Here is a 24515-nt window from a genome sequence, read left to right as displayed (position 1 = left end):
CCCTTCCTTCTGTGCTGCTGCTGGCGGCAGCTCTGCCTTCAGAGCTGGGCTCCCGGCTAGCAGCTGCCGGCCTCCAGCGGCCCAGCTCTGAAGGCAGGACTGTCGCCAGCAGCAGCGCAGAAGGAAGGGTAGCAGTACCGCAACCCCCCTACAATAACCTTGTGACCCCTGCCCCACAATTCCTTTTTGGTCAGGACCCCTACAATTACAAAACTGTGAAATTTCAGATTTAAATAGCTGAAATCATGAAATTTACAATTTTTTAAATCCTATGACTGTAAAATTGGCCAAAATCAACCTTGAATTTGGTAGGGCACTACCTATGGATTACTGAGCTATTTACAAACCAGTTTCCCAGGTGCTCCCTACCCCCACAAATCTAAGCTCATGCTCTAGCTTGAAGGTTGAGTATCTTTTTAAGTGAAGCATTTATTGTACTGATAGAAGATAACATATGTCAAGACATCATAGAGCAAGAACAGAAACCTCTTTTGTTCATTAATTACTTTTGGATAGTTTGCAACCTTTGCCTAGCCATTTACATAAAATAAATTAATTGCTCCTTCATCTAAGGTACACATTATCCCTTCTCCCTCCAAAATGGTTCAAGTCTCTAATTTCCTCCTACTCAAAATTATATGGCTAGTCCTATTTTTTCCAGTGCAGGAAAATAGACCCAAATTTGCTTTCAAAATTAGCCAAGACCACCACCTAATAAAACAGTGAAGGTGGTGAGACATTAGGTATGCCCACCATCTGCCTCTCCATAAGCCACACTCTCCACCTGTAACACTCTCAGTATTCCCATACTCAGAAGGATGACCAGGATGGGACGGAAACAGGTCCGTGCTCTTTTTGCTTCTTTATAATTAAAAAGGTTGCCCGTCAAGGTTTTGGGGGACATTTATTGGGTTGCTTGTTTTCTGGGGGGAGGGTTAACATTAGAAGTATGAGGAATGTCAAGCCACTTCTTCACTTACTTTTTCTGAAAAGCTCCTTGGTGGGAAAGGTCACAAAGATCACATACTACACATCCTCTAACACCTAAAATGAATGGGCAGGAGCTCTGAATCTTTAATAAAGATGTCCTTTCTCCAAAATGTTTAAGCATTGCATTAAATTGGTTTTAAACCCAAAAACAGGATCTCAAGTAGGAGTGGAGAGGTCATTTTATCTCTGTATTTGACACTGGTGCGACTTCACTTAGAATACACTGTCCAGTTCTGGTGCCCACAATTCAAGAAGGATGTTGATAAACTAGAGAGGGTTCAGATAATTGACATGAGAATGATTAAAGGATTTAAACATATGCCTTATAATAGTGAGACTCAGAGAGCTCAATCTATTTAGCTTAATAAAGAGAAAGTTAAGGGGTGACTTGATTACAGTCTATAAGTAAAGACCTGGGGAACAAATATTTAATAATGGGCTAGTCAATCAAGCGGAGAAATGTATTACAAGATCCAGGGGCTCGAAGTTAAGCTAGACAAATTCAGGATGAAATAAGGAGTCAATTTTTGACAGTGAGGGTAACTAATCACTGGAACAATTACCAAGGGTCATGGTGGAGTCTCCATCACTTACCATTTTTAAATCAAGATTCTATGTTTTTCTAAAAGATCTGCTCTAGGAATTATTTTGGGGAAATTCAATGGCACATGTTATACAGGAGATCAAAGTAGATGATCACAATGGTCCCTTCTGGTCTTGGAATCTGAAGTTTTAAACAACTAAAAATCCCTTATTTTCTCAATTGCTCAGCTTTCACTATTGACTCTGGTGTTGTTTTCTTAGTTCTTCAGTCAAAAGTGTCTTTCAGAGCAGAAAATCTTGAATTTCTACCAGCTTGGAGTGGGAGGGTAATCCTTAAACAACTGAGAGAAGAAGGAACTTTCAGCCAGATTTTTAATGTGTGTTTTTCTTAACTCCTACAACCACCTAACATACTGGGAAACAGGTGTCTTTGTTCAAGATTCATATCTCCAAGTTCACAGATTTCCTCCCCCCCAGTAATCCATGAAAACCAAATGTCACACTCCTGTTTTTAATGGTGGAGAGTGGAGGAATAAATAGAAGATAACTTCACAAAAACAAATCCACTTTTCTGGCCTTTATCCATAATGAAAGGGGGGGGAGATAGGAGGAGGGAGAGCACAAGCCTAATATTTTTAAAATCCTTTGTTGGTCACCTTTATTTTAAAATAAAAAAATAAAAATAAAAAAGCTAACCTGAGTGGGTCTCGCAAAGCGCAAACACTATTTTTGCCCTCACAAGGAAGGATGGGGGAATATTTACAATAGTTGTCCAATCAGTGTCAACATTTGCTCTGCAAGTTAAGGCAAACATAAGGATGGATTAGAAACACTGCAATTGCTACAGGTTTCCCCACTAATTCAGTGTCCTTCACCACCCAAGGAATAAATTCAGTCACCAAAGGCAGAACCCAAATTCACTTACTTCTCCTCATTGATATCTGAAATGGTCTGACACTGAACAATCATCTGCTTTAAGCAACTATCTTTTAATGTCAGAGGATCACCATCTGGAAAGGAAAACCTCTCCCTCCCTGTCTGTCCCCTTCTGTTGAGAATCTTTTACATTATGAAAACACACACTTGCTCTGGAGATAAGATCTCACACGGATCAGAGAGTTCCTTGTTCCTAGGAAAGAACCTTATCAAGTCTCTGCCATTTTATCTTTAATGGATCATTTTATGGAACAATAGATGATGGAATTTAGTATCTTTAACCAGCAGTGTCAATGATTTCAAATAATGACATTTTTATTGAAACACACACAAGTGCACAAGATAAACACAGACTAGGGAGTATCTGCTCAGAAAGCCATAATAAAGAGTAAATAAGTAATGACAGAACAAGATTACAGATACACAGACACCAAATAAACCCACATTATAAAGGCAAAGGAAAAATAAGCTCTGCAGACAGGTGGTCAAATACAATCTTCTGGGGGCCATCATGGGAGGAAGATCAGGACAAGTGAATACAGTACAGGCTGCAGTCAGTCACCGTGAGGCTCTCTGCAAATTGCTCTGCAAGCTGCACACACAGACCTTAATAAAATTAATATGTGCGCAGCATGAACACAGATCAGATGTTCCCTGATGATTCACCATGAAACATAAGAAAGTAGCACAGAACAAGAAGGAAGCCTTTTCCTCTTTAACATGGTATTTGCTCACAGCCACCCCCAGCTGTTCAATGGAGGTCCAAAATGAGTGAGGCCTTAAGCATGCGCGCACGGGGGGGGGAGAGAACGGGACTTGTCTGCGACTCCAGATGAATTCCTTTATTTACAATAATAATTGGTGGAATCGAGATTAGAGGGTGCCTTGCTATAGAACAGGTGCAGAAAGTGAATCAAGAGCGGTGTCCTGTGTGGAAAAAGTGATGTGACCGAAGAGCATCAAGACAAATTTAAGATGTTTTTAAGAGTACTTTTGATTTCTCTGGCCTGCAACTAAATGAAGTCCTCCTTTGTCTTATTATACTCTGTTTAACAAATGGAAGAACCTTATGGTTGCAGTGACAGGCAGCTACACTGTCAAAAGCCAGCCCTCTAGATTAAACTTGAGCTTTCATCTCGACTTCAACAGTACCATAATTTTACAAGGCATTTTATAAATGCAAAGACAATGGGCCACAATCTGCTTTGTTACATCCATAGTCACAGAAGTTACTTCCAATTACATCAGTCTAAGAGTAGAATTTGTTCCACCTTCTTGCCATCCAAATCAACCACTTCACAGATTTCATGACAACGAGGGTGTTTGGAGGTGGAGCCAACAGTAATTCTGATGCAGGATTCAGGTTGCCATTGAATAAGCCTTTACAGTGGAAGCAATCTGGCCTCAAGGTATAGGTTACTGACGACTCAGTCCACCACCCACCAATGGAGTTTGCACCCTTGTGAACTCCACATTGGGCTAATACTGTGCTGTAATTTAGAATTAGGAAATCCCACCTCAGGACACGCAAGTTCTGCCTGCCTGTGCTCTCCTCAGCTGTATCTTATTATATCCAGGGGGAAGTTTTGTCTGTTCAGGAAGGAAAGAGGTAGATAAAGTATCCATCTCTGAAAACCATAGGCACAGACTCTGTGGATGCTCTGGGGCTGGAGCACCCATGGGGGAAAATAAGTGGGTATCCAGCACCCACTAGTCACAACTGTGGGGGGGCCCCTGCCAATCAGCTGTATGGTGCCCCCCCGCCCCGATCATCTGTGTGGCTGCTGGGGGAGGGCACAGAGCAGTGAGTAGCGGGGACCTCCGGGAAGGGGCGGAGCAGGGACTAGAAGAGGCAGAGCACGGGCGGGGCTTCAGGGAAGGGGCAGGAGTGGCACCCCCAGGGAAAATAAAAGTCAGGGCCTATGCTGAAAACTGATCACCTTCAGGCAGGTGCGGAGCGGCATGGCCATAGTTTGGGGGGCAGGGGATGTTGCGCCCACCCCCAAACTGCAAGCCTCGGGACAGAGGCGACCGGAAGAGCAGTGTCATACATGGCTGTTGCCTTAGGCACACAGCCCAGGCAGCAGTGCCTGCCGTTGAAAGTCCAGTCGGCGGCGCAGCAGGGCTAAGGCAAGCTTCCTGCCTGCCCTGGCTCCATGCAGCTCCTGGAAGCGGTCAGAGTGCCCCTGCACCCCCCTAGGCACAGGAGCAATCGGAGAAGCTCCGTGGGCTGCCCCCGCGCCCAGCACCTGCTCCGCAGCTCCCACTGGCCCCAGCCCAGTGAAAGTGAGTGAGGGTGGGGGAGAGAGAGAGACTGAAGGGGGAGGGGGCTGGAGTGAGTGGTGGGGAAGAGCTCGGGGAATGGGAAGGGTAGCGGCAGGAGAAGGGTGTTCGGCTCTGTGCAATTAGAAAGCTGGCAACCTTAGCCTGGCTCCTTGCTGCCTGTGACCTTCCCGGGGCTCCCCAGCACCTCCCAGGCCAGGGCAGGGCCTCCTCTCCCCATAGAGCATGTCTGCAGGCCCCAGGGAAGGGCAGGAGCCTGGAACAGAGCCCCTGCCTCTGGGTCCCACTGGCAGTGCTGTGACCCACAGGGTCAGGACTCGACTAGGGGCTGCTCTTGGGCAGGTGGAGGGTCCAGAGCTCCCCACAGCAGCCCGGGCTCCCTGGGTGGCTCTTACCACTACCCAGCTCTGGCTTCTGGCCTAGCCAGGGCCTCGCAGGGGAAAGACTACAGTTCTGGTGCCGGTGGCCCCCCACATGTCTACCCAGGTTTCAGCACTCCTACAGGGGGCCCCAAAATTGGACTGGCATTACTCCGCCACTGGGTCTAGACAACATAAAAACACAGTGGCCAGTCTATACGAGCCCTCTTATTATTGATGGTACTGTTGGAGTCTCACAGGTGTTAGAGCAGCCACAGGACATTTTCAGGAAACCATCAGTGTGTATAAGGCCATTGTCACCAATGCTGTATGCACAGTTGCCCAATTCTCAACTCCACTGTGACGCCATTAACATGAAGACAGACAGAAATTCTATTCTCCAAAGAATCAGAATCAAGATACAAAATGCTCCACCCCCACCTACCAGTCTGACTTCTCCTCTCACCCTTTCCACAAAACTGAGACTTGTGAAAGTGTAATATGCTGGTATTTATTTAAGTTTTTTTGTAATAGACAAATTATTGATTTGTTGTCCAGCAATGCTGGGCTGAATTGTTAAAGTTCTTTTGAATGTATGGCTGGAGCTAGTCTTCTATCAGTGGGGCTAAAAATGTCCCAGCCCAACCTATACATAGCACACATTGCTGATAAACTCTTAATCCCAGAATCATAGACTAAGGTCAGAAGGGACCATTATGATCGTCTAGTCTGACCTCCTGCAGAACGCAGGCCATGGAATCTAACTCACCCACTCCTGTAACAAACCCCTAACTTATGTCTGAGCTACTGAAGTCCTCCAATCGTGGTTTAAAGACTTCAAGGTGCAGAGAATCCTCCAGCAAGTGACCCGTGCCCCACGCTGCAGAAGGCGGCAAAAAACCCCCAGGGCCTCTGCCAATCTGCCCTGGAGGAAAATTCCTTCCCAACCCCAAATATGGCGATCAGCTAAACCCTGAGCATGTAGGCAAGACTCACCAGCCAGACACCCAGGAAAGAATTCTCTGTAGTAACTCAGATCCCACCCCATCTAACATCCCATCACAGGCCATTGGGCATATCTACCGCTAATAGTCGAAGATCAATTAATTGCCAAAATTAGGCTATCCCATCATATCGTCTCCCCCATAAACTTATCGAGCTTAGTCTTGAAGCTAGATATGTCTTTTGCCCACATTGTGTCCCTTGGAAGGCTGTTCCAGAATTTCACTCCTCCGATGGTTAGAAACCTTTGTCTAATTTCAAGTCTAAACTTCCTGATGGCCAGTTTATATCCATTTGTTCTTGTGTCCACACTGGCACTGAGCTTAAATAATTCTTCTCCCTCCGTGGTATTTATCCCTCTGATATATTTATAGATAGCAATCGTATCTCCTCTCAGCCTTCTTTTGGTTAGGCTAAACAAGCCAAGCTCTTTGAGTCTCCTTTCATAAGACATGTTTTCCATTCCTCGGATCATCCTAGTAGCCCTTCTCTGTACCTGTTCCAGTTTGAATTTATCCTTTTTAAACATGGGAGACAAGAACTGCACACAATATTCCAGATGAGGTCTCACCAGTGCCATGTATAATGGTACTAACACTTCCTTATCTCTACTGGAAATACTCCTGATGCATCCCAGACCGCATTAGCTTTTTTCACGGCCATATCACATAGCAGCTCATAGTCATCCCATGATCAACCAATACTCCAAGGTCCTTCTCCTGCTCTGTTACTTCCAAGTGATGCGTTACACGGCTGCTACTCTGAAACCAGTTTATAACAGAAATTCTTCTTATTAATCCCTAAATGCATGACCTTGCACTTTTCACTGTTAAATTTCATCCTATTACTACAACTCCAGTTTACAAACTCCATATGTTCCTGTATGATATCCCGGTCCTTCTCTGTATTGGCAATACCTCCCACCTTTGTGTCATCTGCAAACTTTGTTAGCACATTCCCGCTTTTTGTGCCAAGGTCAGTAATAAAAAGATTAAATAAGATTGGTCCCAAAACTGATCCCTGAGGAACTCCAATAGTAACCTCCTTCCAGCCTGACAGTTCACCTTTCAGTGTGACCTGCTGTAGTCTCCCCTTTAACCAGTTCCTTATCCACCTTTCAATTTTCATATTAATTCCCATCTTTTCCAATTTAGCTAATAATTCTTCATGTGGAACCATATCAAATGCCTTACTGAAATCGAGGTAAATTAGAACCACTGCATTCCCTTTGTCTAAAACATCTGTTACCTTCTCAAAGAAGGAGATCAGGTTGGTTTGACACGATCTACCTTTTGTAAAGTTATGTTGTATTTTGTCCCAATTACCATTTACCTCAATGTCCTTAACTACTTTCTCTTTCAAAATTTTTTCCAAGACCGTGCATACTACAGATGTCAAACTAACAGGCCTGTAGTTACCCGGATCACTTTTTTTTACCTTTCTTAAAAATAGGAACTATGGTAGCAATTCTCCAGCCATACGGTACAACCCCTGAGTTTACAGATTCGTTAAAAATTCTTGCTAATGGGCTGCAATTTCATGTGCCAGTTCCTTTAATATTCTTGGACGAAGATTATCCGGGACCCCCGATTTAGTCCCATTAAGCTGTTCGAGTTTGGCTTCTACCTCGGATGTGGTAATATCTACCTCCATATCCTCATTCCCATTTGTCGTCCTACCATTGTCCCAAAGATCCTCATTAGCATCATTAAAGACTGCGGCAAAGTATTTGTTTAGATATTGGGCCATGCCTAGATTATCCTTAACCTCCACTCCATCCTCAGTGTTTAGCGGTCCCACTTCTTTCTTTGTTTTCTTCTTATTTATATGGCTATAGAACCTTTTACTATTGCTTTTAATTCCCTTTGCAAGGTCCAACTCTACATGGCTTTTGGCCTTTCTCACTTTATCCCTACATGTTCTGACCTCAGTAAGGTAGCTTTCCTTGCTAATCCCTCCCATCTTCCACTCTTTGTAGGCTTTCTGCTTTTTCTTAATCACCTCTCTGAGATGCTTGCTCATCCAGCTTGGTCTACAACTCCTGCCTATGAATTTTTTCCCCGTTCTTGGGATGCAGGCTTCTGATAGCTTCTGCAACTTTGTCTTGAAGTAATTCCAGGCCTGCTCCGCCTTTAGATCCACAAGTTTTTCAGTCTAATCCACTTCCCTAACTAATTTCCTTAATTTTTTAAAGTTAGCCTTTTTGAAATCAAAAACCTTAGTCACAGATCTATTTTTGTTTATCCTTCCATTTAGTTTGAATTGAATTAGCTTTTGATCGCTTGAACCAAGGTTGTCCCCTACAACCATTTCTTCTATGAGGTCCTCAATGCTCACCAAAACCAAATCTTTCTTACTTCCTTACTTTTTTTTCCCCTTTCTTACTTCATTTTCTTCCCTCTCAAAGAGAAAATCTGGTGTGAAGATTACCTGGACATCTCCCAACCATTTCTCCCAAATTTCTAGTTTAAAGCTCTCTTGATCAGTTGTGCCATCCTCCATCCTAGAAGTCTATTTCCCTCCTTACTCAGGTGAAGTCCTAATGCCATCCTCAGCAAAAAGTATTACCTGAAGGTATTAATCCCCAGCAACGACACTGCAAAAAGCAGAATTATTCTTTTTTGAAGGGGTGCAGTGCACAGGGTTTTCCAGATGGGTCATGCCAGCTAGTAAGCACCAAATATAACCCATCCAAAAGACAGCTAAGCAATGAGAAAATTATCTTCTGGATTCTGCATCAGTGACTTACTAAAGAAAGCCTCTAACAAAACTGCAATGTAATTTTTAAGTATTACTTTAAACAAGGGGGCTCAAAATGAATGACCATCAGTAAACTTAATGACAACACATACAGGACAGAAACCATAGACAATTAAAACTCAAGAAGGAGGTTACCAACAGAAGCAGCTCTGTCCACAGCGAAGGAAATAATCCTACATTCAGGTTCTGCATTCGGTGTGTGAACGAGTGAGTGTGAAGGGTGTATTTTACTAAGGAAAAAGGTTTTTTGGGGGGAAAAAAATTCTGAAATGGCTTAATCTTCCATTTTGACCAGGAAGATAATTACTACACACTTCAACAGATAATATTCATCTCCCCTGCCATTCTCCATCATCTCAGTTTACAGCACTCATTTATGAAGCATATATTTCCATGAACTGTTAATCAATTATTCCTTATTGGCTGCTTCCAGCAGACACTGTACAATCAATTAAAAAAAGAGGCACAGATGATGCTCCATAAAGCTCACCCCAAAAAAGGTCAGAGGCGCAGGAACTACACACAAAGAGAAAGAAAGATAGTCAGGTGGTTATTGGTATTAACCAGCTAATGCAAAACTTTACCACCATGTTTAGTTTATATCACACACACAAATTATAAACTGTCCTACCACCATTATCAGCCAGCTGGTTACTTGTAGGCATCATGGCAGAGATGGCTCAGCAGAACAGATTTTTATGAGAATGACATGTTCCTCTGCAGAAGCCTGGCCTTCTCAGCCAGGGAAATTAAAATCCTTCCATTATTCACAAGGGATAGAAGACCATCTTGGTGCTCCTGCTAACTCTTGGCAATATAAACGACATTTCATACAGCAACATGCTGACTGTTCCTTACGAGAAGTTAACTCAGATAAAAAAGAAAATGCCAAAATAAGTCTTCTTTCACTGTTAGGCTGGCTATACAACAGAGGTGGGCAAACTACAGCCCATGGGCCACGTCAGGCCCGCGGGACCATCCTGCCTGGCCCCTGAGCTCCCAGCCAGGGAGACTAGCCCCAGCTCCTCCCCTGCAGCCACACCACTGCGCAGGCAGCTCTCTGGGCGGTGGGGCTGCGTGCTCCTGCAGGGCAGAGCAGCAGTGTGTCTAGCTCTGGCCCGGTTGCTCAGCTGCCAGACATGCTGCTCTGAGCAGCATGGTAAGGGGGCTGGGCGGTTGGATAAGGGGCAAGGGATCCCAGGGGGCAGCTGGATGGGGCGGAGGTTCGGGGGGGGGCCGTCAGGGGACAGGGGGCGGTTGGATGGGGCAGAGGTTCAGGGAGGCAAGGGACGGGGAACGGGAGCGGGGGTTAGATAGGGGGTTGGGTCCCAGGGGGTGGTTAGGGGCGGGGGTGGGAAGTGGGAGGGAGAGGATAGTGGGCGGGGCCAGGCTTCCCTACCCAGCCCTCCATATAGTTTTGCAGCCTGATGTGGCCCTCGGGCCAAAAAGTTTGCCCACCCCTGCTATACAATCCTGTCTATCCTACATGCACAAGATCCTACCCCGTAGCCCTTGCTATCTGAGATGACAGAGTGATTTGGATGAGGTGGACAACTTGAGGGTGAAGTCCCTGTGAGGGGAGAGCCAAAGAGCGCTGCCTGCGCTGTGCACTTTCTACAGCTTCCCGGCTACGCTGGCTCCTTTAGTCACTGCATGAAGCCACGTATCTAAGGGAGACGTTAACACAGAGACCTCCATCCATTGTCCCACAACAGGAAATTTAATAAATTCTTATGGATGAAAATGAAAAACCTCAACCTGTGTTATCAGCAGTTCAGTGTGTTAGATAACAGTGCACTCACATTTCATGTATTTCCAACTCTTCTATCTTCTGGACCAAGTCCTAGTTTTAAGGACTACAAGGTCAGATTCACCCTTACAACCTATCAGCACTAACTGAAGCCTCCTTCTTACCAGTAAGGCACTTTAAAATGCCTATAAAACCTACCCAAAAAACCCTCCACAACACTATCCTATACTTCCAACAGCCATTTCATGGGGTAGAAGAGCTGAAGTGCAGCACAGAGAGAAGCAGTGCAATGTTTATTGGCAGAAAGTCTAGAAAGATTAAGAGATCTATTTCCCCCTTAATGAGCATATGTAACTCTTATTAATGTTAACCAGAATTATGCACATGCACTGTGGGGGGAGACCACTAAGTGCTTGGCACTACGTTAACAGATGTTCTTATCCTGTACCAACTGGCCTGCAAGAGTTGTCCCCTTCACTGGGCACTGAAAAACGCATGCTCTCCCCTTGTTGCTCCTGGAGTGGAGATGGAATAAATGCCTGCACCAGAACAAAACAAATCTGTCCATTTGCAATGGTGGCCTCATCTGGAAGCCTCTGTCTCTATCTCAAATGAATCTGAACAGGAGAAGCAGCCCATTCTAGCAGGAACTTTACAGATCAGAGGGTTTTGCTGTGACAAACTATCCTTTCACACGACAATAGCACCTTCCAGTCTGGAGTCAGTATCCCTGCTCCAGTGACCCACTGCACTGAAGAGTAAAACAGAGGTATTCCAAACAACATACAGGTCAATGAGAGGTTCCTTTATGGCTCCCAACCCCCCACGTCTAGTGAAGTACATTTTTAATAATCTTCCTCACACAGGAGGAGAATTAAATGGTCGATTTTACATAGAACTTTGTTGGTGTAGAGCACTATAAATATCAGACACTGCAGGAATTCCGCTATTTTAAACTACTCTTTACTGCACTTGTGCCATCCTAGATCAATATCCTCTTCTGAGTAAAGAGAAAAACTTGACTCATGCCCAGATATTAAGAAGCCATGAATTAAAACAGTCCTCCAGTGCCATTGATGGGTCCTTTCAGTCTTAGCCAGCCCACATGCCATTGCCACATGAAGCCAAAAGATCTTCATTTCAAATCAGGTTTGAGCTTTGAGCAGGCACTTGCAAAACAGAAGACTGAGTTTCAGCAAGAGCCTTCTCTCTCATCAGAGATGGGCCTTTCTCAATCCAGACTGGGACTATATAGCTGTGATGAATTATTAGTACTGGGGGAGAAGGCAGTTCATGCATTATACACTAAGCCAGCAGAACAGGAATGCATTGAGACATACCACTGTAGAAAAAGAAATGAAATCATTATTATTATTAATTAAGTTTATTACAGTAGTGCCTTAGGACTAACCAAGAATGGAGGGGCCCCACTGTGCTAGGCACTGTACAAACACGGCAGTAGACAGTCCTCGCCATGAAGAGCTTACAACCTAAACAGACAAGATAGGTACAGGATCAGGGAAAGGAGTATAACAAGACAAATGAACAACGCGATGATAGGAAATGTCGTATTGGCTCCATTATTTTTGAAGGATGGGGGGGGTAGTTATGAGATGATCAGCTAAATGAAAAGAAAAGCAAGGGGAGAGGGGACACTGAAGGGAAGTGGGAGGAGGGGAACAGAGCAGAGGATAAGAGGGCAGGTGTGGAATGAAACTGAGGTGAAGCAACTGAAGGAAGAGGAGTTAGAGCAAACAGCCAATCAACTTGGGGAACAAGATGCCCAGTCAAAACTGTAAGTAACTCTTTCAGTGTCCCAAGGCCCCTGGTTTGGCTCCTTCTACAGTTGCTCTGAAAAAGCTGGAACCTCTGGTTGATTCCTCTCTGCGAGGTTTCCTCAAGGCTACATTGTGGGGGAAGGGAGGCACCACCTGCGCACAGTGTGTGGCGAGATCTCCCCTGCACCGTTCTAGGGATGTTGGGGGAGGAGTGGCCCGGCAGGGCCCCCTTTTACATCCTCCCCTGCAGGGCAACACTCTCTGCTTTGGCTGCTCCTACTGGCTGGAGAGTCTCTATGAAGGTTTTGCCCCAAGAACACATGGGGGGCACCACCTGGGTCCTAATGCACAGTACTTGTTGGGACAATTATCAGTTTCCAAAATGTCCACAGCAACGTAACACAATCATTTAAACATTTATCTGCGTAAAGAGAATTTCCCATTGTTTCAACTGTTGACTCCTGCTCTGGGGAAAGAAACAAGGGTGACAGTTCAGGAGCTGAATAACAATTCCTCATAGGTAACTCTTTGGTTCCCTAATGGCGTTAAAACCATTCAACTCATTCAATCTTCAACCTCCCTATTATACACCAATTCTCTGGGTCCTAAGAACAAACCGTAAACGCAGTGCTGCTCCTGCTTCACATGATTACTGTGTCCTTCACCACAGCACCACCTGCAGGCCAAACTGTGTCTGCTCAGAAATCATGTGGGAGCCTGCAAGAAGGTCTGTTTGAATATTAGCACTATGGTGTGGTTTGTATTGATTAACTAATGACTGCGGTATATGAAGCCTGAAAGCCCGTATTAATAACTCTCTGCTGCATTCCTCCCATCTATCACTGAATTACAGGGGGATGCAACTCTGCATCTCAATACATCATTCCTTTCATGAATCCCAGAGTGATCAACATGCACGAACAGATTCTTAATGCAGAATCCCCATTCCAGAGAAGCTTCAACCAAACACAGTTGGGTGACTCCAAAGGGGGGGGGGGGGAGGAGAGGGAGAAGTTGCTCTGCCTCTTAATATCCTCCATTGAAAGAAATAAAAGGAATATGCATTACCCAACCCTTCCCCCGTCCCCCCCAATCAACTGAAAAGAGCCTTGCTTTGGCAAATCACCCCAAGCGCAAATGGTGCTTTGGCTAATCCATAAATCAATCACCACCATAAATTCTATCCTCCCTCCATCCAAAACTGCAGAACCATAAAACAGATTACATGGAGGAACGGTGGCTGGATGGCTCCCTGCAGCTCACAAATTTCCTGTCGCTGCCTGAATGGCCTTCCCCCTACTTCCCCACACCCATAAATCTCTCCTGCCAGAATGGAACATGCAAACAATGCAAGTGCGCAGTGCACAAATACTAAAACAAGCCAGCCCTACATGCTTCCTGTGTGAGGCTGCTGAAGGTGTCAGTGGGGAAAAAAATCATTTTCTCTTGTGAAAATCTCCCAAAGCAAAGAGTGAAGAATATAAACACAGTAGAGAAATATCTACATGAAGCTGAATCAAAGGAAAACATGCTCCGTGCAACGTGTTTAAAGTGTTCTCAGTTTCCTAAAGGTCAACAGGCACATTCAAGCTTTCAGCTAATCTACCCTTAAGAGACTTGCATGCTCTCCAGAGTGTACGGGGTTAAAGGGATCCCACTAATCAAGTCTGATCATCACAAATGATTGATTTAACATTTGAACATCCTTGTGCTATGGCCCCCTTGAGAGAGTAATAATCAGAAGGCAATAATGGGGTAAGGGACAAATACCCCTCCCAACTCTCCCCTGTTGCCAGACAATTCAGTACCAAACACTAAACCCAGCAGTCTTAAATGAGACTGCACCAAGCTCAAAGCAAATTGCAACATATGTGAGGGTGTGTTAAAGTGGATGGGGGGTAAAGAACATCACATAGGGGAAATGGGGATAAGCAAGGATAAAATGTCCTGCCTATGCATTTAGAACAGGGAAGAAAAGAAGCTGGCATAGCTGAGCTTCACAACAGCATTAGGCAGGTCATTTTCTTTACCCAAGATCACTCCCGAGGGATTAACATTTTCTATCCTGGAGGACAGGGAGGGCAAGGGTTCTGGCAAAGACAGCTGCAATGCACCCTGAGACAATAATGAAAAAAAAATCTGCAGTAAAACTATCAGCTCTTTTCCATTTGCAGCTGCTACAGTATATGTAACTGGTCAGGAAAGAAGGAAGGAGGGTTCTCAAATACATTCCATTTCCAGATAAACAATATCTTAGCACAGAATCAAACATTTGTCAACTGTATCTTCCCATTTCATCTCCACTGAAAAATATGGGGATTCAGGCCCTAACAACGCTGGGATCAAAAACAGGCTAGTTAGAACCAGCCTTGCCTAAACATGGCTGAGGCAAGCACGTTTCTCATACTGTTTTCCTGACCATTGTGGACAGAGATTTATCCTATGCAGGGAAGCGTCCTCCCCCATTGCTTTCACTCAAGCTGTGTTTTTGGAGAGAAAGTTTTAAAGAATGTTATTCCACTGGTGTTTGGAAGAAAGGAAAAGATCAAATAGTGCAACTATTCATACGTGGTGATGCTCTCAGAACATCTAAGACACACCCTTATCTCACAGATCTGAGGCTGCCTAATAGCATGAGACTTACTGTCTCATGTACATAACCAACTAAACCCACAGTATCAAACTCATTCACAATTTAAGGACTTGTTTAGGTACTGAAGAATTCTTCATACTAGGGCAGGGACATATTTCAAATGTAACTCATTATATGTGCACTTCAGGGCAAGGGTAGATTAACGACTATATTAGCTTTAACCTCAATGGCCAGCTTTTCTAAAGCCCAGAACACAATTCAAAATTGTTCGACTGTAATTAACCACACCCTCTGAGTGAGGAATTAATTCTCTAACTGTATCTCAGCAGACTAAATAAGCTGCATAAAGGGAACCAACAATAGCAGTTTTGCTACTAACTTGCTCTGTAAAATGGGTACATATTAACACTCACCTACTTCAGAAGGCTGTTTCGAGGCAATGTCTGGAAAGCACTTGGAAATCTTCAGATGGCAACAGACAGTGCAAAGCAGTGTTATCCCCTCAAGAGCTGATTCAGGTACCTTAAATGTGCATGACTGCTACTGCAGCTTTGAGTGGATATAGTGACCAAGCTTCAACATAGGATACAGGAGAGCTTATATAAACTCAGTATAAGGCACCTTGTAGCATTGCTATTGTCACTCTTCAACACAAACTTTTGAGTTCACAACGGCTGAGACAAAAGACATCCCTCAGCAGAGCACGATGAGCAGAGAGCATTGGTCTTGGCATTCAATTTAGTTGCTTTTGTCATTATAAAGTCAAGTCTCCTGTTAACATCATTTGACAATTTGCTGCATTTTAAAGCTCCACATATGGGTATATAAGGTAATTATACATAATACATATAATTGATACAGTAAAAACTCCTACCACAAGAGGTTTAATACAGGCTGTAAACTGGAATAAATTCAAACTTTAGAAAATGAAGACAGACTATGAAAAGGTTGTAATTAAGCTACTAATGTAAGAGGAACAGTATATTATAATTAGGGAGAGACATGCAAGCAAGAGACTCAATCTGGCAGCTCCATGACTGTGAAACTTAAAATGAAATTACTCAACAGCTCAAAGTTTCCTGAAATGTGTGTTTGAGGCCAGGTGACCCCTTCCTACCTCACACCTCAAAGAATGGCCTCTGCTGGGCTTGAGACAGCCACATGGTCATCACAACATGCTACAGATGAATCTGAACGTTGGGGGCATCAAAGGAGACATGATCAAGCTTCTCTGATAAGAGGCAAGCAAAACACACTGCCCCCTTTGGGTTTCTCTCTACAGCAGGAACAGCACCAGCTGAGGACAGACACTGTTACCCGCCTTTTCTCCCAGGGTGTGTGTGTTATGATGACCTAGAAGAGGGGTAAGTCAATAGGTGGACTGTGGGTCAAATCTGGACCGCCAGACACTTTTGAATGTACCCCCAAATCTTTTTATTTAGTCATCATCATCATCATCGTTGTATTATTATGTTCTCTGGAGTCTATCCTTGATTATACCTTAACCAAGAAATTTGGATCTTGACAAAAAATAATTGACTACCCCTGATCTAGAAGCTGAAGAACCCAGGGAATTGTTTAGTGAGAGTTTGGAAGCGGAGAGAAAGCTGCCCTTCTTGACGCCTTCTCTCTCTCATCACTGGATGACCCACCACTGTCTGCACACTTCACTATACTCTGAACATTTCTCATCCGCTTCCCTTGGAAACAAGACTGAAGGAGGAACTGATCTTGCGACAGTTTGTTCTGCTCAGTCTATCAAAGTGAAGTAACACAAGGAGGTGTTGGTACCAGGGCTTCTATGCAATGAAATACATACACACACACACAAAACAAGCAGCTGTACAACCAAACAGCTTATACTCAGGATACTAAGAAGTCATCTTTATCCACTGAAATGCAAACATTCATTGTAACTCCCCTTCCAACATACACAATCCATGCTTTGTGGGAGGCTGACTTACCCCAGAATCTCTGGGGACAGGAATGGAGAGGCTACGCCACAGTGACTTCTTCTGCGCACACTCCCCTCTGAGACTCATCCACACAAAATCTCTCTCCCATATCATATCACATACCTCCCTCTCCTGTGAGACCCTTATCATTTTCAAAAAGAAAAGGAGGACTTGTGGCACCTTAGAGACTAACTAATTTATTTGAGCATGAGCTTTCGTGAGCTACAGCTGTAGCTCACGAAAGCTCATGCTCAAATAAATTGGTTAGTCTCTAAGGTGCCACAAGTCCTCCTTTTCTTTTTGCGAATACAGACTAACACGGCTGTTACTCTGAAACTTAGCATTTTCACTTTATCTTCACTGGAAAGAGTCCGGAGGTGACTTTCCACAGTCCAAATTTTCCTCACCCTCCCTGAGGAGAGTTGAAGGGTTTCTTCCCTTTACCAAGTCCCCTGAAAAGTAAAACTTGGAGGGGGATAATTCCAGCAGAACCACCAGGGCCAGAGTCTGGGAGGCAACCTCAGTCAGCCCGATTTCTGCCCCCTTCCTGGGGGCAGCCTCTTAGGCTAGGCAAGATCCCCTCCATTGCAAAGCAGGACTATTCACTAGAGACCTGACAGCCTCACTCTGGATTAAACTAAAGAAACCTAAAAAAAATGACACGGATAAGAAAAATATTGATATAGAGAGGGGGAATATTTATTTATTGGATGGACTATTTCAAGCAGGTGGAAGACTACCAATATAGAAAGGATCATTCAGTTTCAGTGTAGAAACATCTTTAGCTGACAACCTAACAATAGCCCTCCCTCTATTATTGCAGAGCACAGCGCCAAACTGGTAGAGTTTGTAACTTTCTGCACTCCTGCTATTCCCCGAGGTGCCTCTAAGATGATCACTACCAGGGTCGAATAGTCTATAAAAAGGATGAAGGAAGCTGGGAAATTTCCACAGAGGTGCGGCCAGAAAAACAGAACCATCATTACAGACATCTCTGAGGCCAGCCTGCTGTGCAGGAGTCTCTGCTCTGAAGTTCAGGAGCTCCTCTGACTGACTTGTAGCAGCACTGCAACCATAGCTGGGAGATGAGAATTGGCTAGCATGCCTGAAAGTTCTCAGGTCTGCTCAGAGCAGTTTGCAAACTCCAGACTCTATCAGACAACATGCTTTCACAGAAGAGCTTCAGAAATCATTAATTGGAGCTGTCAGAGTGAAGAGCAAGGAGGAAAAGACTTGGGCGAGTGACATGCTCTAGCCTTGTGCTTAAGGGAACAGCGGAAGTCCTCCCAAACCAGCAATGGCATCTTGTCACAACACATCTATCTTTGTGTTAGAGACTGTCATCTATATAACAAGCTCAGCCCAACGGAAAAATGTTTTGCCCAACCCATGACCTGACCTCAACATACTTATTTTTCATAATATTTACTTTATGTAACTGGTTACAATACAAAACCTGCCCAGCCACTGAATGGCTGGGTTAATCTAAAACCTTATCCATGCTCCATCGCTAAACATGGCACAATCAGCTCTCCACCAGTTGCAGAGTACTCTCCTGTGATTTTAATGGGCAAAACCAAAAAACACACACACATGCAAAATCTCGTAAGTCCCTTTAAAGGCAGGTTTTATCATTTCTCTTCCCCACCCCACACACAAATGTCTGGTGGTTGCTCTCTCCAACATCTGTGTTTCCTCTTTACTTCTCCATTAGGAACTGGGACTCAGTTTTTGCAGGTCTGCTCTTGCTTCACCTGCTCCCACCCTCAACTCCTGAGCAAGATGAGAGAAACAAAAGCAGATTAAACCCTCTAAGCACTTTAGCAGCTGCTGGATCTACTACACAGGTTGAGCTTTCAGTTCTCTCTGTTTTGCCTCCTTCAGATAACTGTGCAACACACACACAGTCATCTTTAGCTACAAGCTCCACATCTCCCACAGAAACAGGGGCTAGCTTGTGGGAATCCCACTGTTTAATGCAGAACTGGTCTTGACGGAAGCCACAACAGCTTTACAGGAAGAGCTGGTTGTCCTTCTGATACGCATCACTGCTCGTTACTTGTATTACTCCAAGAAGAATTTGTGAAACTGGAAAAATGCAGGGTAGAAGGGCAACATTTCAAGTCAGGCCTCATACACATAGAGTGCCAGTTAAAAAGGGCTTTTCTCTATATTCTATTCTTAAACCTTCTCCCACAAAATCCAAATGCTGCTGCGTAGGGTCTTTGTATACAAAACAGCAGCTACTATTCTGGTGCTGGGCTTATGTTTCTCTCAGAGATAAAACTGGTCTCATTCCTGTTTTCTGAAGGCAACACTCCTCTTCTGGGTACTGAATGAAAAACTCAAAAAACTAAGGAAAAGGGGCTGACTATGCACAAATGTGTAACAGAGTGACTAGGTATCATTAAAACCATATGTCCCCAATGCAAACCCTGTTTTCATTAAATATGGGTTCTGCATATAGCGTTTTAGAGCACACATTTTACAGCAACTTACATCTATACACTCAGGTGTGGCTTTAGACTACCAGAACCAAGACCTTCCGCTTTACCTTTCCTCATATTCAGTGCTGTGGTTAAAGGACAGTAAAAATTTCTGATGCAACTCTGGCACCACCTAGTGGAGACCAGGGACCAAATGAAGATGATTTTGGATGTGCTGCTTACAAAGACAAAGACAATTTGATGGTATCTAAAATGAAAGTTTGTCACATTTTATTCAGAGCCCAGAGATCCACTTCTCCTCAAGTCACACTAGTTTATCACAGAGAGCATAACTGCTCCTGTAGGTCCTTTCACCTCTGCCGGAATAAGAGAAACTGTGAAGCCAGGTGAGCCAGAAAAATAGTTTGCATCACCCAATGGCAGATATTAAAGATTTGCACCAAGACAATGGCTGAATGTGTCATAGACCAGCCCCTCCTCCCCATTCCCTCTGCTTTGTAAAGGACCACCATATTTATTCATTACAGGCTCCTTCCTCCTGGTAACTCTCATACACCCGCAGGCTTGATCAGCCTGGAGATAAGTGGCATCACTGGGGACTCATATTGTTGAGAGATGGGAAGATCTTGTCTGCCAGTGCCAGGGCACAGTGACAAGAGCTTTACTGTGACATTTAAGCTTGAATTTGCATGCAAATGTCAATATTTATTAATCACATCAAGATGCCCAGCAAATCACTCTTTTGGGTCGCCAAGTCTCTCTGGTTATACTTTTAAACAGAAGGAGGCCTGTGGAAACCAAATATACAGACTTTTGTAAGCTATTCAATTCCATTTTCCCTGACTCCCCCATTTCACCCCTATTTACTGATCATTTTCATAGAAAGTTAGTTCTAACCAGGCGATGCATAAACACCTCCAAAAAATACTTAATATGCTGATTTAAGAATCAGCCAGGAAGTAGTAACTCCCTCACCTGCCTCCAGAGATTGAGAATATCTTACATATTCAACCGTAGAAGCTTAAGGTAACAGATGCCTTCTGCCCCACAGCAAAATGTGAGGACTGCAGTGTTTCAGTACTGAAGTGTTTCAGCAGTGCTCATGTTTCACTATCACTGTTTATGTGTCTCAACTTCAATCCTGTGCATTCATTACAAAAAGTCTCAACTGCTGAAATACAGTTCTTACTGTTTTTAGCCCCTTCCCTCCCCAAGTTCTCTGTTCTCTTATGGACACCCTTAAAGAAGGATGTCAGAGCCAGGACTTACACTTCAAAGTGAGATAGCAAGATAGAAAAGTGAAGGAAAGATAATGTATTCAAATGGCAAGTAGGAGAGAAAGTGGGGAAAGAGAGCTTGTGTAGACCTGTTGGAATAGCCTACAAAGGAATGCTAGTGTAAGACTGGGTTTTCAAGAGTTTTTTGTTTAATGAAAGCAGCAAGCTGTTTATGTCAGTATAACTAATCTGAAGTCTAAGGGGTACTAACTTACAGTGATATCAACTTTATGACCAAATATATTCACTTTCATTTTATGGTCAATTAACAGCAGTTGGCTTCCTATCAAGGTTGCGTACTGGGGTGATACACAAGACCTTACACAGAGATAGAAAATTAGGTTAGAGTAGGTCTGAGCAGAGACACAGGTTCATGACTATTTCTCTCATCAGCATTCTACCCACTCACCAGGATTTCGGCTCCCCAAAATGCAGGTAATTGATGCTGTAGAGATCCATGTCCTCAGTATGCCATGCAAATGTTGTTTTCCACATGCCAAAATAAAGGTAGGGGGTGTTCACACCTTCTATGATAATCCCACACTCATGCTCCACCATGTCCAACAAGGTGTTCAGATTCCCAATATTCCATTCTTCTACATCCTACAAGACAAGAGGACTCCATTAAGCATAGTCAAAGTAGAAACATATCAGGAGCTGCTTTAGCACAACAGACTGATAATCCTTGATCTGCTCCAGTATCCTGTCTCCAAAATTTGATGAAGTCAGGTACGTCATAGGCACAATACTACACATCATAAAGAAAGGACGGCTAACTTCCTGAGCCCAAAGAGGGATCAGTGCATGCTCTGAAACATGAGTGATAGACCTTGCAATTTTTTTATCTTGGTTAATATGAAATTAGATGCTACTCTTTCATATAAATAGATGAATCTTTTTTAAAAAATACATACATTTTACACAGTGCAGTTTATGCCCTACATCTCCTCCCACCCAAGTGATTACAAAAGCTACAAGATACACAAAAAGGTTAAAAGGCTCACATCCAAAATTTTATCTCTCTTTAAAGCCTAAAATTTGGATATAAATTTATTCTAGCATCTTGTGTTTTCCAGGCAGGCTTCTGTGTCTGCACTAATTCAATCCCTTTAAGTTCCAATCACTCCAATGCATTTGCTTTTCTTAAATAAATGTTCACCATACACTAAGGAAAGATTTTGCTACTTTTTTGGTAAGGCTTCAAGACAGTGTTTAATTAGAAGCTGCATTATCTCCAGAGTAGGCATGTGTGTTCTGTGGGGGCTCCACCACTTGGAAACTGACTCAATCAGAAAAATAAAATTAAGTAACAGTAAAGTAAATTTACATGCTCTTTTCAAATAACTTTCAAGTGAAGGATCCACTTTGGGGACACTGATCAAGTGCACTGGACTGTATAGTGCCTATACCAGTAGATGGCTCTAAAGCAGCAGCAGTCCTTCACTGAACAGACTGTTAGATGCAATGCTTTCAAAAGTGCCCTTAATTAATGAGAATACATGCAAAGCCAAAGTAAATTACAGTGCCCCACCTCAAATGCTGGCATAGAGATGTCAGAAAGACAAAACTAGGATGTTGAATTTTTCTATTTTCAAGATTATAAGAGAATTAACAGTGGGGAGAAAAAGGTTTAACAGTTCCTGTTAGTTGGTTTTCTCCATCGCAGTAAAGACTGGTAAGACCACAGATGAGCACAAGCTGGTAGCGTAAAGGTTGACTGAGTATAGAATTCCCAAAAGGAAGCTAGCAGTACCCTTTCTCTCCCCCTGCCCGAGTGCCCCACATGTATTCAAAATTGTTCTTGAAATACCTGCTGCAGCTTGCTTGCAGCACCTATAGGATTAGTAGAGATTCAAGTTGCATCCACACTATTGCTTTTGAAAAGAAATTTAAGTTAACATAGTTTAAAAGGCTAACTGCTAAATTAAACCTTTTTCACAACCACGTTAAAGGTAGCTCTACTGTTATGCCAAGGACCAATTCAAATGCACTTTGCAATACATGGAAACATGGAACACGTTAAAGGTAAGTGTCCCTTGATTCCACTTTTACATCAACCTGCACAGCACCACAGAAAGGATCCCAGTAAAAAGCATGAAAGGAAGTAGCACAACAGGTGTAACGTAACTACATATTTGAGTATTCCAATACCTCAGTGATGGGAGCAACATATATACCGTGACAAAGTTCCTCCTCTACCTTGGTGGATCTTGCGCTTATTGGTGGATTTGCTCGCCTTGGAGCTTCATGGCAGCCCTCAGTTTGGACGTTTTTCTGAACCCACAATCCAGTTTGACTCCTCCTGTGTCTGACCAGGAGTTGGGAGGTTTGGGGGGAACCCGGGCCCGCCCTCTACTCTGGGTTCCAGCCCAGGGCCCTGTGGAATGCAGCTGTCTAGAGTGCCTCCTGGAACAGCTGTGCGACAGCTACAACTCCCTGGGCTACTTCCCCATGGCCTCCTCCCAAAACCTTCTTTATCCTCACCATAGGACCTTCCTCCTGGTGTCTGATAATACTTGTACTCCTCAGTCCTCCAACAATCCACGTTCTCACTCTCAGCTCCTAGTGCCTCTTGCTCCCAGCTCCTCACACACGCACCACAAATTGAAGTAAGCTCCTTTTTAAACCCAGGTGCCCTGATTAGCCTGCCTTAATTGATTCTAGCAGCTTCTTGATTGGCTGCAGGTGTTCTAATCAGCCTGTCTTAATGGTCTCCAGAAGGTTCCTGATTGTTCTGGAACCTTCCCTCTTACCTTACCCAGGGAAAGGGGACCTACTTAACCTGTGGCTAATATATCTGCCTTCTATTACTCTCCTGTAGCCATCTGGCCCAACCCTGTCACAATACTTAGACAAAGCCAGTTACCAAGAGCATGCGCATACATTTAAATGCCTGGTAAACCAATTACAAGTTATCTGTTTATTTGAAGTAAATAATCATTACTTATAAGGTTCAAATACGGGTGCAAAAATCAATTTTGAAAAGTTTTTAAAAAAAAATCAGCTTTATATTTGGCCCAGGTCATCATCACTGGAAAATGCCACAGGCGTGTAAGAGATACTAATATTAATGTATCTAAGTCAACAAACATTTTGAGTAACCACTGCTGTGGAAGGCCTCAATAATGTATATTTATTTCAAGTCAGGTGGGGGGGGAGATGGATTTTTCTTTATACAGTCAAGAAGCTGAAGTGTAAAATGTTTGTTCCCAATGTTTGCTCTGTTGTGTACACAGAAGCACTACACGTTTGACAGTGTGATCTCATTTTAACTGTCTAAATATTACAACCAGACAGTCAACACTCCAGAGATACAGTTTTCAGCTCAAAAGGAAATAAGCAAGAGGGGACCATTGTATATTTCTTCTCTTCAAAGAGAACCTTATTCTGATTTTTAGACATTCTCTAGAACCATTATCTAGTTACTTTCCCCAGTGAACACACAAAAGTAGTACACTCGCAACCAATAAAAACAGTGTCCACTCCTCTGAAAAGAGATATTACAGTTACCTAAATAACCCCTGTAGTTCCAACTGGATATTGGAGTCTGCACATTGGGATCTAGCCCGTGAAACGTGTTCACTCTTTATCCCAGCTCAGTGTAGGCAGGTGTACAGGACAACTATACCCAAAATGAAGAATTAGAAATCCAAATAAAATTTCCTACTCATCCATGAAGCTAAAATGGTTTATATACCAACATCCAGCATGGGATTTTCAAAAGCTTTCAGCATTGGTTTAACTCTGCTTCCACTGATGTTTTCACCATTGACTTCAACAGGAGCAGAGTTAGACCAACGCAGAGTTCTTCTGAAAAATCCCACCTCAGTGTACAAAAAAAT

The 24515-nt window shown here is 43.6% G+C and overlaps 1 protein-coding gene across 4 annotated transcripts in view; it reads right to left on the bottom strand.

Moving 5' to 3' along the window:
* Positions 1–24515, bottom strand: part of KDM4B (lysine demethylase 4B) — a 176618-nt gene that overhangs the window by 113148 nt on the left and 38955 nt on the right. For all 4 annotated transcript variants that reach the window (XM_077841948.1, XM_077841949.1, XM_077841950.1 and 1 more), the window contains exon 5: positions 21083–21276. In XM_077841948.1, the coding sequence (XP_077698074.1) occupies positions 21083–21276 (194 nt within the window). The remainder of the gene's footprint in view (positions 1–21082; positions 21277–24515) is intronic.

Source organism: Eretmochelys imbricata, chromosome 25 (genome assembly GCF_965152235.1).
Source record: "Eretmochelys imbricata isolate rEreImb1 chromosome 25, rEreImb1.hap1, whole genome shotgun sequence".
NCBI lineage: Eukaryota > Metazoa > Chordata > Testudines > Cheloniidae > Eretmochelys > Eretmochelys imbricata.
This window is presented reverse-complemented; position numbering and strand designations above follow the sequence as displayed.